Below are 17,569 nucleotides of genomic sequence, written 5' to 3'. Positions count from 1 at the left end.
ACTGTGATCTGTTAGTATATATGCGGTATTGGTATATAGTGAGGTCGGTAAATGTTACACACACTCCAAAGGCTTTTATACATGATGAAGGCTTATTGTTATTCCAGCAGATGCTTGTGTGTTTGAAGTGATTGCACGCTGCGCTGTGTTTTTAATGCCCAGGTTTTGCTCTGACCGGCACTCGACACACGCACTGTGCTCTCTATCTGATGCTGTGTTTTTGATCAGCGGTGGTAAACATAGCACAGGGTTTTCAGAATTTAATACAAAATGCTTTACTTATCATGATTTGAGGCAGCATCAATTTAATTGAGTTTGAAGGAAAGATTTTAATAATGCTTTAAATTTCTCAGAAATAATAATACCCCGTAAACATCTACATATAAGCAATATCTGAAATGAAAGAATTATCAAAAAACTTTAAAGGTGCAGCGAGTAATTTTTAGAAGGATCTCTTGACAGCAATGCAAAATAATATACAAAACATATATCCTCAGTGGTATATAAAGACCTTTCATAATAAACCATTGTGTTTTTCTTACCTTAGAATGAGACGTTTTTGTCTACATATATACATCAAGGGTCCCCTTACACGGAAGTCGCCATTTTGTGACGCCATGTTTGTACAGAATAATTTTTTTTACTAAGTTGTCTCCAGCGATGACACGTTTTTCCGGTGGGGGCTTCTCTATGAATTTCAAAAGCGAGAGATGAGGAGTGGACTAAGCCAGTGGTTTTCAAACTGGGGGCCGGGGACCCCAGGGGGGCCGCGAGATGGTCCCAGGGGGGCCCCAGTTTTACGACATTTTATAAAATACATTCATTTATCATGAATTCTGTGTAATTAAACCTAAAAAATAATAAGCCAACTAACCAACAGCACTACTAGGGATAATTTTATATGTTTTATTTAATTAAAATATTACATTTTAAAACTGTTTTTGTCATAAATTTTCTTTCGGGGGGCCGCGAAAAAATGCACTGTACACAAGGGGGGCCGCACGCTGAAAAAGTTTGGGAACCACTGGACTAAGCCGTTGGTAGCAATTCGCAACATCACCACTAGATGCAGCTAAAATTTACACACTGCACCTTTAAAAGCATTAAATAAATGTGAATTGTTGTATGAATCCCATTTATAAAGGAAAGCATTGATTTCCCCAATGAATAGACGGGTCATTCTACAGAAATGTCCACTTTTGGTATGTCAACATGTCTTAAAATTGATTTCTTTTCCTAACATTTAAACTTAGATCACATTATTAGATTACACTGTGACTTTATGAGTACACATAAATGACAGCTTAATGATTTTTTATTTTGTGTGTGCATGTACTTAAAGACTGCATAGACCATTTTTTTTCTTTGTCACTGGTGTTACCTTACTTCTTTAGCGATATTAAAGGTTTATGAAATATTATTTATAATTTTTTCAGCTTTAAAGCTTAATACTTAAGTGTAGCAGAATTCAATGCATTTAAAATGATCATCATGTCACATTTAAAAGATTTTATTTAATGTGAAAGAAAAAAAAACTCAGTAACACCAGTGACACTTACTGATCTTCACTGCTGTCACCCATAAGGAAGGTAACACCAGTGACAATTTTCATGAAAACTGCATTTTATAAAATTTCTCCTGCAAAGTATCAAACCACATGTTGTCAATCATTGTATCCTCACTAAATTAAGTAGTTTATTCTAGTTTTTTGCAATTCCCAAACAATAAAGGAGGTCATACCAGTGACTTAAACTAAAAGCTTCATATGAAATCATGAGATAAATGAAAAGATTTCTGATAACTGAAAAGAGAGTGGACTTATATGGGCGTCTCTTCATAAATCTCCAGGAAATTGAATAAAGTCAAGTGATGTCGTCATTGTGATTTTTTTATTTAAAAATAAGAGCTTTTTTGTTAAACGGTAACACCAGTGACACAACTCCAGGGGACCACTACTTTCATTATATATTTTATAATATCTATTTAGCATTTTGTTTTTTAATGTAATTTACATCATATATTTTATAGTTATGGACACATTATTGTATTTTAAATGGAAAAAAACACTGTTTTTGAACTCAAAATAAAGCATTTTCCCTCTGTACATGACTGTGAGGATGATGAGCACTTGAGGTAATTAATAAAAATCAAATATTGCTACATTGATGGCTCAAGAATGTGTAATTGTTCAAATAACATATTGTGTCATTTTAAAATATATATATTTTTAACCCTAATGTGTTTTTCAAGTGTAATATTTCTGTAAAGGCTAGGGGCCGAAAAATTGACATTACCGTAGAATGACCCAGATGTTTTTTTATGTCCACTAATAAAAAACAGACAATAATAATGTGCTTTGAGAAAAAAAAAACACTGAGAAAAAAAAGAAACAACAACAACAATGAAGCTGAAATACTATGAACGGCTTTATTTTCTGCTTTATTTGAATGATGTTTTCAGTTACAGACATTTGGTGTCAGCTGTCTATAAGCAACAAGACGATGCAGTAAAACCATCCAAGACTTCCAGTTTCATTCCCCGGCAACATGAACCCCACAGTAAATGATTTCACACACAGAGCATCATGTGATGATGGATGACGTGACATTCCCCTGCATCACTCCTCAGTCTCTCAATGCTTAAAGCTCTTATTCTGAGGATTGTATTGCGTTTTAAATAACAAAATATAGATCATGCATAGTTCATTCTGTCAATTTACCATTGGGATTACACACATATACATAAGACAAATAGTACAACGACTACGGAATGTGTTTAAGCTAAAAATAACGTTTATGCTTTATCTCTAAAGTATGTAACACGCGTATAAAACACAAGGAAATTAAGCGGTCCGATTTAATGACTCAAAAACAATCGTGTGCTGCACAGAGGCAATACTGCATCTAGTAAGGCCAGAGTTGTAACTTTGAAAGATGTCCATATTAAAAACTAAGCCATCGTTGATATATGCTTTCCTTTATCGATTATGTAAATATAGAGTACACAAGGCAGAGTCTGGAACGGCTCGGATCCGAAACATACAACTTGAGTTTCGTTCGTGATATAATTTGACGTGTGGTCCTTTGGCAGATCGAGCTGTGGGGAATCATAAATGTTTGGTCTAAAATAAGCGTCCCTCCCTTTCCGAAATCTCCAAGCCCATTCCCTCAACTTTGTAGTCCTGCCAAACATAAACGTGATTCTTTAACATCTCTTGGCATTTGGATTTTTCTTTGATTGTGGTTGTAATAAATTTACTGAACCAAAAGCCTTTCAACCAGCAAATGGCTTGTGGGTAGGACATCAGCGTTTGATTGTCCCTCTTTACGCCCTCTTCATGCCTCTGCCCATTAGACACGCAAACACGGTCATCACCATCTTGGGCTTGACCTCTACTAGATCATCGGGCAGGGCGTACACACGAGTGCCAATCTTCCTGGCCATGGATACCGCATACCTGCAACAGATGGAAAAAATATAATCTTACAGCTACTCGAATCATTCTTAAGCATCAGTTTGACAATAACATTACAATGTATGGCGTGTATAAATGTCATTTCATTTTGGTTTCAGATAAGTTTCTCACTTTTTGCAAAAGCATACAAAGATCTAAACTCATTTGTGTTAGAACAGAATAAGGAAAAATCTCATCACAGCACATCTGAAATGTCATGTAATCGTAGAGATGAAACTGTATAAACATTTTAAATCACAGTTATGGTGACCAATATCATCACGATTATTAATATTATCGTGGTTTTGTGAACAATTTCTAGAAATGTAAAAAAAAAGTACTGATGCAAACCAAATTAAAAACTGATTTTACATGTGAGTGCACTTTTGTTAAACCGGTAATTGTTGTTGATATAAATCTTATATCTTCTTGTTTTCCAATAAATGATGCTGGCATATTCAAATGCATACATTTTTTTAAAACAAAAGATGGTGCTAGAGTGTTTTAGCAAGCATTAGTGTTCAAATAACACTTTATGTAACTCTTCTTTTGACTATGTGCTGTCTTACGTGTCACTACACGTTTGTTTTCAGCACAGAAATGAGGCGTGACCGCAGTCATCAGTGTTGTGTAATCTTACTTTGCATTGTCCAGTTTCTCCTCATCAGAGAGTTGTCCTTTCTTCACCAGATCATAGTTGATACAGCCCGGCTGGATGGCATCGATGAGATCCAACACTGGCAGACTGTTGCTGATCTCTTTGTCCTGTAGCACACAAAACCTCTCTTAATATTGACATTCAACACACATCAAACACAATGCGAGAAGTATGTCCCAAAATACATTTCTTTGGCCAAAAATATGCTTTAAATATATTTTGTAGAAATATAAAGCTTAATTAAATATCTTTTTGGATTTGAAAATATACAGTACTGTGCAAAAGTCTTAGACCACCACCACCAGACTTGTTGTTTTAGAAGTCTTAATGTTCATCCATATTATTTACTTTTCAATCTATTTTATTAAGATACAAACAGAAAATACAGGAAATATGTACACAAAATTAAAAAAATACATTTTCAGGACTAAATGTCTTCTTTAGGCATCGTCTGTGTTTATTGTGACCTCTCTTGGCACTAAACACATCTTGAGCTTTTTTGAGCAGAATTAAGTAAAAAGACTAAATTCTTCAAAATTAGGATTTAATTTTATTTAGGATTAAGAGATCCTGCAGTTTCCTGCTATTGCTCAAGTGGAGGTGGAGTTTACCCTAAAAACTTAACACTTCAGCTTATACTTTTATACTGTTTTTAATACTATATACACATTTTCTGTATTTTCTGGATGTATTCTATTTAAGAGACTGAGAAACAACAATTATAAATGATCACTATAACATTGCAAAAACAACAAATCTAATTCTAGCATGGTTGCCTTTTAATCTTCATTGTTTTAATCTTCATCTATTAACATATATTTCAGGGGCAACAAATACATTTCTAATTTTACAACCCATACAGCAAAAAATATGTTTCCTGGCCAAAATATAAAAGTTAATATAAAATGCATAAGTATGTATAAAATATAAAATTATAAGTATATTTTTACAGTAAAAAAAAAAAAAAAAAAAAAAAAATATATATATATATATATATATATATGTTTTTTTTTTAAATATGCCATATGGGGTGACACAGAAATACTGTATATGATGTTAAATGGAGGAGGGACAAAAATGCTCATTTGTGCACCTTGAAATTTGATATTTTGGATGATTTTCCTGCTTGTGACAAAGTCTTATTAACCCAGTTGACGATGACATCATCGTTTACTTTCTGGCCATCTCCGATATCCTCCAGCAAGCAGAAAGTGTATCTACATCAAAAAAGAGTACACACGTTAAAACCCAAGTAATTTAATCTGTGCTTTATGTTCACATGAAAATGACTTTAAAGAGAATCAATTGGTCTGTAATAAAAGAGACTGAAAGGCAGTCGATTGTTTAAAAACATTTTAATAAAGGTACACGTGTTGACCTTCATATATGCCTTCTAAGTAGTTTTTGAATCATGGAGGTTATTTATCCAAAAACTTGACTGAAAATATTTGTATTGTGTTTATTGTTTATGGGTGAAATGGTATTTTTTAAGCTGACAGGATTTGTATTTAACCGATAAGCTAACCGATGTACCTTCTCATGAGCTGCCAGACCATGGCGAGAGTAAGAGTCGGGTTCCCGTCATTCAAGTCTTGACCTCCAATGCCCACCAATGAGAAATTGGTTTTGGTCTTTCCCAGTTCCACAGCGTAGTTACAGTTCTCCAGCTGAACACATACAGACACATACACGATCAATATATAAAAGCACGGCTGCCTACTGTATATCAGCATTACAAGATCAAAGATCATCAATGCAGATGTTAATAACATCGCTCAAAGCACCTTTTTCATGTTAGCCCCGATTTTTGGATACGGAGGCCTGTTGACTTTATTGTTCCAGTCGACAGGAACTTTGATCTTCTCATAAAGCTGCAGGATGACCAGAGCGTCCTGAAGATCCCTGAGGAGAAATCAAAAGATCAAGAGTTGAAATATATGTACAGTGTGAAATCACACATGATGAAAAACAGTTCATTTAATATAATTATTATGGATAATAGGGGAAATATACAGTATGGTGGTGAGAGATTTACCCGTATATGTGATTTACATGAGGGCTGACACCAAGAGAATTCATCCAGTTCCTGAACGTTCTCTCCTCTCGGGTCTCTCCTACAAACATCAAAGAAAAATACAGACATTTCTATAGCACACATTTAACCACATGATGAACTAATGCTGCTCACGGTAAAACTAAAATAATAAGAGTGAATACATCAGACATGTGTGAACAAACTAGGGTTGTCAATTTATGCAATTTCCCATATTGAATGATTGTTTAAATTATTGATCAATTAGCTGTAAAAGTGTGCTTCCTCACGGGAATGTAGTTTGTGTTTTGATAAAATCATCAATTTAATCCTGTAATGAAATATAATAATGACTAATAGACACAGTATAACTCCGCCTCTCATCCAATATTATCCAGCTGCAGCCCCGCAGCACCACGATTCAGGGCGCTCGTTTCAGGCCGGAAGTGGGGGCGGCACCGAAGCACGCGCTTCAGGACAAACGCGGTTTGTCTATCATTATATTTGTTATATTTGATATATGTATTTGATACTCTGTTTACTGTTCAGAATATAGACGCTTTTACAGCTCACGTGATCAAATAGCCTGCGCGCGCATTTGGGCAACGGAAGTGGTGTTATTCCCCATTGGTTCTAATGTGGTAGCAACTCAGAAAGTTTATTAAAACGGTTTCCCAGCATCAAATTGTCTGGTTGTTGCGTTTGGTTGCACAAATATAATATACTTATATACGTATATATGTATCTGGCAACTTTATTTTTGGCCATCTGCTAACGTCTTCTATCCACTCCCCTATAGTACACGGATCTGGTAGCAGTGTTGAAAATGTTCATAAAGTCAACTTTTTTAAAATAACTTACTGTTTGTGTTGCTTCACTTTTGATTCTTACAATACTTCCGTTGCCTAAATGCGCGTGCGAACGCTGCCACGTCATCATTGTGTACAAACAGTAAAAGGGTCTATAGGATTAATAATAAAAAAAGGACAAACGCGGAAGTGAGAGACAGTTGCAAAAACATGAAAGCATGGCGTTCTGTTTTTTTTTTTGTGGTGCAGAAATATTTACTTAGGAAATATATATTTTATTTAATGTTTATTTTGTAGCAAATACTTAAAGTAGATACTGATGATGAACATGAAGTAAATGTATTTTCTTTATAGCAAATGAAAAAGTATGTAGTGACATAACTTAATTATCTACATTTAAATTTATGTTAATAAGAAATATTTATATTTGGATATATATTTTAGCGAATTTTCATGTTTTGTTTTTAAGTACCGTACATATGATTCAAATGTTTAGTATTTATATCAAAAACCATGAGAAAAATAATCATTACGACTCTAATAAAACCGTTCCGCCAAACCATATATGGTTCGACTTCCGCCTTGAAACGAGCGCCCTGAATCGTGGCGCTGCAGCTGGAAATATCTCACTCGGAACAGTCCCATGAAAGTCCGTGCGTCCATGACAAAATAAAAGTTTCATTATCATCAAGTGTTATTTTTCTAATTGTTCACCTCGCTTTCCGAGTCGTTAATTCATTGTTTGTTGTAATTCTATCCAAGAAGAACACAAAGGGGGGCACTTTTCTCGTTGTCACCTCAGTTTAGACCTGCGGCGTTCTTTTAGCAAAGACGCTTATATTATGAAGATTTCAACCTTCTATTAGAAACCCGCAACAGTGTTTAGCGTCTAGCGCCTCAGGCAGTAAATAATAATGATATATGTTGCGGGCGTTCAGAGTGTAACGACAGTCAGTTACAGTTTATATATTAGTTTCTTGCCAGAATTTAAGATTACACTTTAATCTGTTCATTAAAAACGTGTCCTTCCCAGCGTTGCTAAGCTAATCTTGCAGGCTTCCCTGAAGAGGGTCTTTGCTTTCAGTATCGAAGATCGATTAATTTAACATCCCTATTCCCTAGAACAAACACATCTTATTTCAGTCGCAACAACCCGACTCGAGAAATCAATTTAAGACCAAGCTAAATAAATCATTTAAACATTAAAATTATCTAAGCCCTTCTGGTGTATCATTTAAGCAGCAAACACGTTGAGGGTGTCAAACATACCACCATGTCATACACATTAAATAATAATAATAATAATAATAAACGCAACAAGTCTAGTATTTATATTTGCTGTAGTATAAAACTAACATGACGTTTTACATTCAGGCCATATCCACTGACAGTTTTAGTGCTTGTTACTTAATAAATGTGATCCACCACAAGAGGGCACCCTTGTAGCCTATATGGGTTTGGGAACTGACCCGAACAGCCCGTCCTCCCCTTAAATCTCTCTCAGCCTTGATTTACCACATATCCCCCAAAAAAGAGAGAAAATCCTAGACGTTCCTTCCATGATGCCACAAGTATATTTTTAAATGGTTTGGTGTCAGCGTCATCCATTTTCATGAGTCATTGCGTGGCAGAAGCACTTCAGCTAACCATAAAATATTCAAGAGAGACTGTAAAGAACAGCAATCGGGGCTAAAATAAGCCGAATACTGACCCTCCAGAAGTCCCCAGTTTATGTCTTGATTCTCAGGTTTGGTCAGCGACGGGTATTTGTTGAAGAGATTCGCCACAAAGGCCAAGTTGAGTTTGGGGTTTCCAGACACGACGTCAGTGGCCGTGACAAACTGTCTGCATCCCAATCTGTCGGCCTGCTGAAGCATACACTCGGCCCTCTGCAGGTCATCTTTCTCCTGTAGCATACAAACAGAAAGAAGTCAAATATACATCTGTCTGCTTCAGTGGACCACATTTGCTTAAGCATCAGATGCAAAACATTTTAGTGTCGAAGGGTCAGTGGGATAATAAAGAAACACTCCAGTCAAATGGAAACACTATTAAAGTAAATGACACGGGTGGAGTACATGTTTAAGGGGTGCTTAAAGCATATGAGATGAAATAGTATTGTAATATAGTTTGAACCTGAAGTTATGGGAATACTGTCATAATACTGAGAAATATTATTGTTTATATCTTTTATAATATGTACAAACAGATTGACAGTATGTGGTGAAATGACCCTGACTGTGTGTCTGTACTATAGGCAGCTGTTGGTCATTTCATTAAACACACAGTCAATAACAGCATGCGATGTTCAAGACATTCAAACACATTATTATTGTCCTGACGCTGTGAATGAAATTAATTATGGGATATTGGGGGTGGAATCTGGCATCTGCAGTGCCTATTGTGTTGTGGGCTGCAGATGGAGACGCAGAAGTTTGTCATTTGTTAAACGCGCCTACAAACGTAAAAGTTATTTTAAGGATGTTTTGTTTTAATCTGCATTACATGATGACAAAATTAAAGAAGATTGTAAGAACCAGACCCACACCAACAATGATGTCAAGAAAAGAAAATAATTTGACGTTTTCAAACAAACAAAATACAATTTTACAATAGATGTCTACAAATTAACAACTTGTACGGATTATTTCAATGCTTTTGGACAAGAGATGAGATGGTTTATATGAGAACGAAATCAACTTACGCCAAATCCTGACATGTCAATGTCGATACGAGCTTCACCCTCCTTTTGACCTTTAGGTGAGATCTGGTCGAGCAGGTGGAAATAAGCCCTCGAGTCCTGTTGAGAACAATGCATCGAAATTATTTCCTTTCATTCACTTCTGTGTGTCATCATCATTACTCGTAAGCATAAACTTTCCAAGCAAAAGACATTTACATACAACATGACTTCAATATGAAATCCATAAGAAAATGAGAAACAAACAATCATGCATGAACTCCTGACTGAACATAAATGACTGTGGGATTTCAGACATTACATCAACAAACAAACCAAATAATAAGAGAGGGACGCATCATGCCAAACAAAGACAAATCTGGCATTAGATTTGGAAAAAGTACCTTCACAGAGTTTGCAAAGTCTCTTAACTGCAGCGTAAAGAGAGATGGACCAATACAATAAATCATGAAATCATTCATTTCTGAATCACTTATTGAATGACATCAAGTCACGTCATATACACCTGCCAAAGCATTTAAAAATTAAAGTACCGTAACTGCGCTTTCACTAACCACTTTTATAAAAAGGGAAAATATAGCTGTCATTTAAATTCTCATTTGGAGAAATGACTTTTGTTGACTAAATATGACTTCATCTTTAAAGGTCACATTCTTTCTGATCCCATTTTTCAAACTTTAGTTAGTAATACCTGTAAAATGATAAAGCTCAAAGTTCACTGTCAGGCGATATATTTTCTTTAACAGAATTCCTCTTTCAAAGCCTACACAGCGAATGGTCAGTTTGGACTACAGCCCTCTTCTTCCTGCTTTAATGATGTCACTAGAACAGTTTATTGACTAAACTCCGCCCACAGGAATACGTCAGTCGCCAGCTAAGCTAACGGCAAGCTAAGCTGCTATTGAATCACAACACACTAAACAAACTACACAATCACAACCCGATACGTATTTCTGAAGGAGGGACTTCATAGGACAGTGAAAGCAGCGGTCTACAGATAAGTAAATTGTGTGAAAAACGCAGCGTTTTTTACACGTGAAACATGAACACATGTTATATTTCGCACTGTAAACACAATCAAAGCTTCAAAAACACAGAAAGAATGTGAACTGTGTATTAGACATTATCTATTTGTTTTTAGCTATAGAATGCAAAACCCACACCTACAGATACTGGTTGAGTCGTCTTGTCAGTTTCATCTCATTCAAATAAATATTTGCAATGTGTGACACGTCACTTGATATTGAACTCATGTATACTGTGTACCGTAACAACCAATCAACTTTCAGACCTACTGTATGTTTTGAATTAGCAACACCCTTGGGTAAAGCCTATGAGGAGAATAGAGATGCACTGCATGACTGAAGATAAACACAATAATCTCAATGCTGAATCATCAACATTCAATAATGATCGCTCATAGATCAATCCACCCAGTGCCAGAAAGGCAAAAGGAGGGAAAGAGAAATGTATTAAATCTATTATCTGTCATCTCAGTTATGAACCAGAGAGCTTTTGTGATGAGTGGATAGATCAATATAGAGATCAGTCTGACATTTACAATTCGACAACATATCTGACAGTCGACAAAAACCACCTTAAGAAATCAAAATGACATTTCACTTCACTTTTTGTGTATCGTTCAAAGATTTGATTTCAGTGACTATTAGTACATAACAAAAACCGGGAACATTACAGCCTTCATTATCAATATACAACCGTTAATCTAATCCCCAGCCACCAGACAGACAATACTGATCTCAGATCAGCTTTCACCTTTCTCAACCAAGTAAATATAAAGTTATATAAAGCAGGGTTTGATCTGTTCGATTGCTTGTCATTTCTGCTAATGTCCTCATGAAACCATCAGTATGTATACAGACTGACCTTAATATCATGGCTTAAGTTATTGATCTTGGACCAGCCGGCGTTTTCCAGATGGTAGTTTGCCCAGCGGAGCAGCAGTTCCTCTGGAGACAATTTCATCAGATCCTCAAGAGTCTCTCCATCTCTCAACAGAGCCGCCAGAGCTGAAACAACAGACAAACAGGAGTGACATTACTACACACAGATCACATAATAACAGACAGACACATAAACAGACTGAGACGGATGGAGACAGAGATTATTCAGTCCTGTAATGACTCAGGAGTTCAGTAAGTGGGCTGGAGACAGGAGAAGTTATATCTGTGGTGATGTTAATGTGGAAACAAACACACAAACCTTCATTTCTGCTCAGCTCGATGTCAGCAAACAGACCGATCTTGATGATCTGCCACAGAAGTCCCAGCACCAGATGAGGTTTGCCCTCTCGCAGATCCATAGCCCCGATGTTCACCACATGACAGCCAATGGCAGAGGCCGAATTAAGTGCCAGGTTAAGATTTTCCTGTAAAAGAGAAGACGCGTTCTCTGTTAGACTCCACCCATCTCTCTCACACACATATACAAACACAATTTACATCAAGTGAGCCTCAGATTTGGGTAATAAGGCTACTATTCAACAGCACTACATTGTATTGTTTAAAGGGATAGTTCGGCCAAAAATGATATTAAACCCATGACTTACTCACCCCCAAGCTGTCCGAGTTGCATAGGTCCATCGTTTTTCAGACAAACACATTTTCGGATATTTTAGAAAATGTTTAGATCTTTCAGTTGATTAAATGTAACTTAAGGGGTCCACCCATAGTCCACGACCTTCAAGGCCAAAAAAAGTGCGTCCATCCTTCACAAAATAAATGCAAACGGCTCCAGGATGATAAACAAAGGTCTTCTGAGGGTAATCCGCGCAGTGTTGTTGTAGAAATATCCATATTTAAAACTTTATTAACGAAAATAAATACCTTCCGGTAGCGCCGCCATCTTAGTCGCGTCCGCATTCAGGATGAGAGCTTACGCAGCCTACGGAGGCTACTCTGCTGCTGCTCTGTGCCCCCGCCCTTCGAATTTGTCATACGTCACTAAGAAAAGTGCGTACACTACGCTAATACTCTCTCCTGAATACAGATGAGTCTAAGATGGCGGCGCTACTGGAAGGTATTTATTTACGTTAATAAAGTTTTAAATATGGATATTTCTACAACAACACCGCGCGGATTACCATCAGAAGACCTTTGTTTATCATCCTGGAGCCGTTTGGATTTAATTTGTGAAGGATGGACGCACTTTTTTTGGACTTGAAGGTCGTGGACTATGGGTGGACCCCATAACATTACATTTAATCAACTGAAAGATCTAAAACATTTTCTAAAATATCCGAAAATGTGTTTGTCTGAAAAACGATGGACATATGCAACCCGGACAGCTTGGGGGTGAGTAAATCATGGGTTTAATATCATTTTTGGCCGAACTATCCCTTTATTATGTAAAGAATAAATGATGAATTTTTGTTGAATTATTTGAAAATAATGCACACCTAAGGTAGTAGGTAGTGGGAGTGCCGAAGTAAATTATTTGCCACAGATATTGCTTGGTTATTTTAAGTTATACCATGGGGCTGATGAATGCTTTATTCTGATTGGCTGAAAAATGTCCCATGGGTGTTGATTATTTTTCAATAACCGCACACCTAACCTTTAAAATGTCTTAAAAATAGGCACCACAGCAATATTTTTTGGTAATAGTGGTATAAGCGGAATAATTGAATGCGGTCCTTTGAATTATTCAAAAATAATGCACACCTATGGAGCAATGGCATAACCACCTTGGGTGTGCATTATTTTCTTATAATTCAACGGCCCATCATCAATTATTCCTTACTTATACAATGTCTTATAATAACCACCATAGAAATGTCTGTGGTAACCATGGTATAAGAGGAATAACTGACTCCGGTCCTGTGAATTATGCAAGGAATAATTGACGACGGGCCATTGAATTATAAGAAAATAATGCACACCCAATGTGCAATGCGGGATGACACGAAGCGGAGTGCTGCTACACGGCGGGTGTGCATTATTTTCAAATAATTCAAAGGACCGGAGTCAATTATTCCTCTTATACCATGGTTACCACAAACATTTCTCTGGTTCCTATGTTTAAGACATTTGACAAGTTAGGTGTCCGGTTATCAGAAATTAATGCATACCCATGGAACATTTCTCAGCCAATCAGAATACAGCATTCAACAGACCCGTGGTATAATTGGAAATAAAGTACACACCGTGTCGCATTACCACCTTGGCTGTGCATTATTTTGAAATAATTAAATGGCCCGTCGTCAATTACTCCGCCCGTACACATTTGACAGGTCAGGTGTGCAATTATCGAAAAATAATGCATATCTGTGAAACATTTCTCAACCAATCAGAATAAAGCATTCAACAGACCTGTAATATAAGTTTTGTTTAATTTAAAATCTAAGTTTAAGATGTCATTAATTTGGGAGGGCTGTGAAGGGATGCACGGCAAAAAGATTGAGAACAACTCAATAAGACCCATGTTTAAGTTTTATGAGATCCACCCAGATTTGCCACACACAGTCAAAACACTGTAATAAACCCAAACAGAAGTAGAAACGTCAGCAGTTCAGATATAAACCAGACCTGTATTGTGAAGGGTGTTAGTTTCTTCTTGTTAATGGTCCTCTCATCGATAGTATCAGGAACTGACAGGTTGATCATTTTACTACCAGGACACAAAGACATCTCTGTTACATGACAAAATCAAACACTAAAAGAAGACACAGAGAAAACGTGAAGCGGTGTGTTTTACTGACCACAGCACAACGCCATCACCCACAGCCTTGAAGAGGGAGTTGGTGTTGGGGTCCATAGGCAGCACATGTTTACAGTCAGGGTCCTGTTCAAGTGCTGTGTTGATCCAGTTCACGAAAGCAAACCGTTCTTCCTCTGGTTTAAATCATACACAACAGGATCACATGCAGTAGAGGACACAAATCTCACATTTTAACAAGTTTGTAATTGGATTGTGAATCCAAACCATACTCGAGTAGAAATGCTATTGAAACCACATCGTGCATTCAGCCTCTTACTACCACAATACCACAGTACTGATATTTTTGGTACTCAGTGGGAAACCTGATGCAATGATGGTATATCAGCTAATGGAGGCAATGTTTTATTCAATTCTTTAAAGCAAAGGGAAGCATTTACCCGAGAAGGAGTGCTGTGTGCCGGCGCTGGAAAGCTCAGACGTGCCTCCGATAGCCAAGATTCCCTCTTTCCTGTTAATGGCTTTCCGAAAGCTCTTGGCAATGTCACTGCTCTTTAACTCCTGGAAGATCTGTGGACACAAACAAAAACAGTTCAGCGATTGACTTTCTTGATATAAAAGAGTCACTACTTATATACGGGGCATCATGCACTGCTTTTTTTTAAGGGGGCACACCCTTACACCCACCCTTCATACTAATTGTTAACAAATAACCTTGACGAGTCAGTTTCCCGGACAGGGCTTATCCTAGTCCTAGCCCAAAATGCCTTTTTGAGCTGCTTTAATTTAAAAACACCTTGTTCTGACTAGATTTAACATATATTGGTGACATGTTTTGTCTCGAGATGCACTTATGTAGTGTTTTTGTAAGGTGTGTATGTAAAAACGTCTTAAAGGATTTGTCCATTTTCTTTAAAAAATCCAGAAAATTTACTCACCACCATGTCATCCAAAATGTTGATGACTTTCTTTGTTCAGTTTTGAAGAAATTATGTTTTTTGAGGAAAACATTCCAGAATTTTTCTCATTTTAATGGACTTTAATGGAACCCAACACTTAATACTTAACTCAACACTTAACAGTTTTTTTCCATGGAGTTTCAAAGGTCTATAAACGATCCCAAACAAGGCATAAGGGTCTTATCTAGTAAAACGATTGTCATTTTTGACACGAAAAATAAAAAATATGCACTTTTAAACCACAACTTCTCTTCTTCCTCCGGCTATGTGAAGAGCCAACGCGACCTCACGTAATTGCGTAGTGACGTAGAGAGGTCACGTGTTACATATATGAAACGCACATTTGCGGACCATTTTAAACAATAAACTGACACAAAGACATTAATTATTATCATTCAACATAGAACAATGTCGAAACGGTCCTCTTTCTCCACACTTGTAAACAATGGGGCGGAGTTTCGCGTTCGTCCTCCGTGACCTCTTGACGTGATGACGTTTTGCGTGAGGTCGCGCTGGTGTATCACAGGACCAGAGATAGACGAGAAGTTGTGGTTTAAAAGAGCATATTTTTTATTTTTCGCTACGTTTCGCTAGATAAGACCCTTATGCCTCATTTGGGGTTTTTTAAAACTTTAACATAAACACTGTTAAGTATTGAGTTAAGTGTTGGGGTCTATTAAAATCCATGAAAATGCGAAAAATCCTGGAATGTTTTCCTCAAAAAACATAATTTCCTCTCGACTGAACAAAGAAAGACATCAACTTTTTGGATGACATGGTGGTGAGTAAATTATCTGGATTTCTTTTTTTAAGAAAATGGACTAATCCTTTAAATGACCTAATATAAATAAGTCCTAGTCCTGGATTAGCCTAAACCCTGTCTGGGAAACCGCCAACATATTACCAACATATTTATATAAAATTATTATAGAAACACATTTTTGCATCATCTTGACCTCGGATTCAGAGCACATATGTGATTCCGATATAAACATAAGAAATGGACTTTGAACTATCATCTTTGTGCAATTACTCTGCGACCGTGCACAATGATGGCGCCAGTGTGGTTGCGTCTGTGTTTGTATAATTCGTTAATGATGCATTGTGTACAGAATGAACGTGATTAAAACACTTCAGTCATGTAGATCTAAACGGCCACTTGTGCTCTTTGAATGTGGATATAACAGCTGTAACACCAACACCTGCTCACCATATCACTGCACAGCACTACCAATAAAGGACAACTGTTAGGGATAGAGGGCAAATTAACCAAATCATTAATTTAATAAAACCTATAAAGTCATGCTATATTGTGCATATTGTCACTTAACTGTGCATTGTGCATATATATTTTATTTAAATGGCTGCTGCTAAACGACACATGCATTATAAGCATTTACAACATTTAAAAAACACATGTGTTGTTTGAAGCAAAAGCACATATGCTGTGTCATCTGTCATGGGCTTTCTTTTAATGTTGAACAGCTGATAATAAACTCATGACAACTGAGCAAACAGCACAGGGATCTTCAATAACACCACAACACACATTTACAATGACAACAGTCACAGGCAAATGCTACGTCTGTGTTTGATACACAACACATTGGTCTACGTGTAAAGACGGACATATTCTTATAAATACAGAAGTGCAAAGAGCAAATATTAAAGCTTTTAATGCACAAAGTATTGAATCTGTTTGACTAAAACAAAGCGTCTCTTTATATTTTTGTCTTTCCTTTAGAAACCAAAACCAACCTTTTTTGAGTTCAAAAGAGTGCTTGTGCGTAAAATCAACGACCCTTGCTTTGATGTGTTATGTAACGCCACATACTGCCAAATATTACTTCGATAGGAAATAACCGAAACTGCTGAAACTGTGAAGAGAGAGCCAGCTGGATTCAGCACTTAAATTCTTCAAACCTTCATTTATCCTAAATGTTGCTGAACATGCAAATCATGGATTTCAAGCTGTACACAATGACTGCTAATCATTTTATTGAAATGTTTTCATTCAACCAAAATGTTTGCTTCATTCAAATAATCATTCTCAAATAATCCAAATCATTCATAGCTTACATTAAACTTCACATATATACAGGACAATATTAGGGCAGTAAAATGTTTTTTTCTGGCGAAGATAACATTTGAATTGCAAATGCCGTCAACAGAGCGAACAAAGCATTGATTCACTTAAAGATCTTTTTATACTTAAATGAAAAAAATAACTATATTTACTCTATTTCTATATATCTATATATAGTTCAAGACAAATGTTA

General features: G+C 36.5%; 1 protein-coding gene across 5 annotated transcripts in view; it reads right to left on the bottom strand.

The window, feature by feature from the left end:
* Positions 1–2,408: 2,408 nt before the first annotated feature.
* The window catches only part of pls3 (plastin 3 (T isoform)), a 34,442-nt gene continuing 19,281 nt past the window's right edge, over positions 2,409–17,569 (bottom strand). For all 5 annotated transcript variants that reach the window (XM_065267947.1, XM_065267950.2, XM_065267946.1 and 2 more), the window contains exons 4-16: positions 14,772–14,901; positions 14,375–14,507; positions 14,202–14,283; positions 11,878–12,043; positions 11,542–11,684; positions 9,658–9,753; positions 8,665–8,860; positions 6,148–6,226; positions 5,897–6,014; positions 5,646–5,779; positions 5,206–5,329; positions 4,095–4,219; positions 2,409–3,457 (exon numbers count right to left, since the gene is read on the bottom strand). In XM_065267947.1, coding sequence (XP_065124019.1) covers positions 3,325–3,457; positions 4,095–4,219; positions 5,206–5,329; positions 5,646–5,779; positions 5,897–6,014; positions 6,148–6,226; positions 8,665–8,860; positions 9,658–9,753; positions 11,542–11,684; positions 11,878–12,043; positions 14,202–14,283; positions 14,375–14,507; positions 14,772–14,901 — 1,659 coding nt within the window. In that variant the 3' untranslated portion in view covers positions 2,409–3,324. The remainder of the gene's footprint in view (positions 3,458–4,094; positions 4,220–5,205; positions 5,330–5,645; positions 5,780–5,896; positions 6,015–6,147; positions 6,227–8,664; positions 8,861–9,657; positions 9,754–11,541; positions 11,685–11,877; positions 12,044–14,201; positions 14,284–14,374; positions 14,508–14,771; positions 14,902–17,569) is intronic.

Source organism: Paramisgurnus dabryanus, chromosome 16, assembly GCF_030506205.2.
Source record: "Paramisgurnus dabryanus chromosome 16, PD_genome_1.1, whole genome shotgun sequence".
Lineage (NCBI taxonomy): Eukaryota > Metazoa > Chordata > Actinopteri > Cypriniformes > Cobitidae > Paramisgurnus > Paramisgurnus dabryanus.
This window is presented reverse-complemented; position numbering and strand designations above follow the sequence as displayed.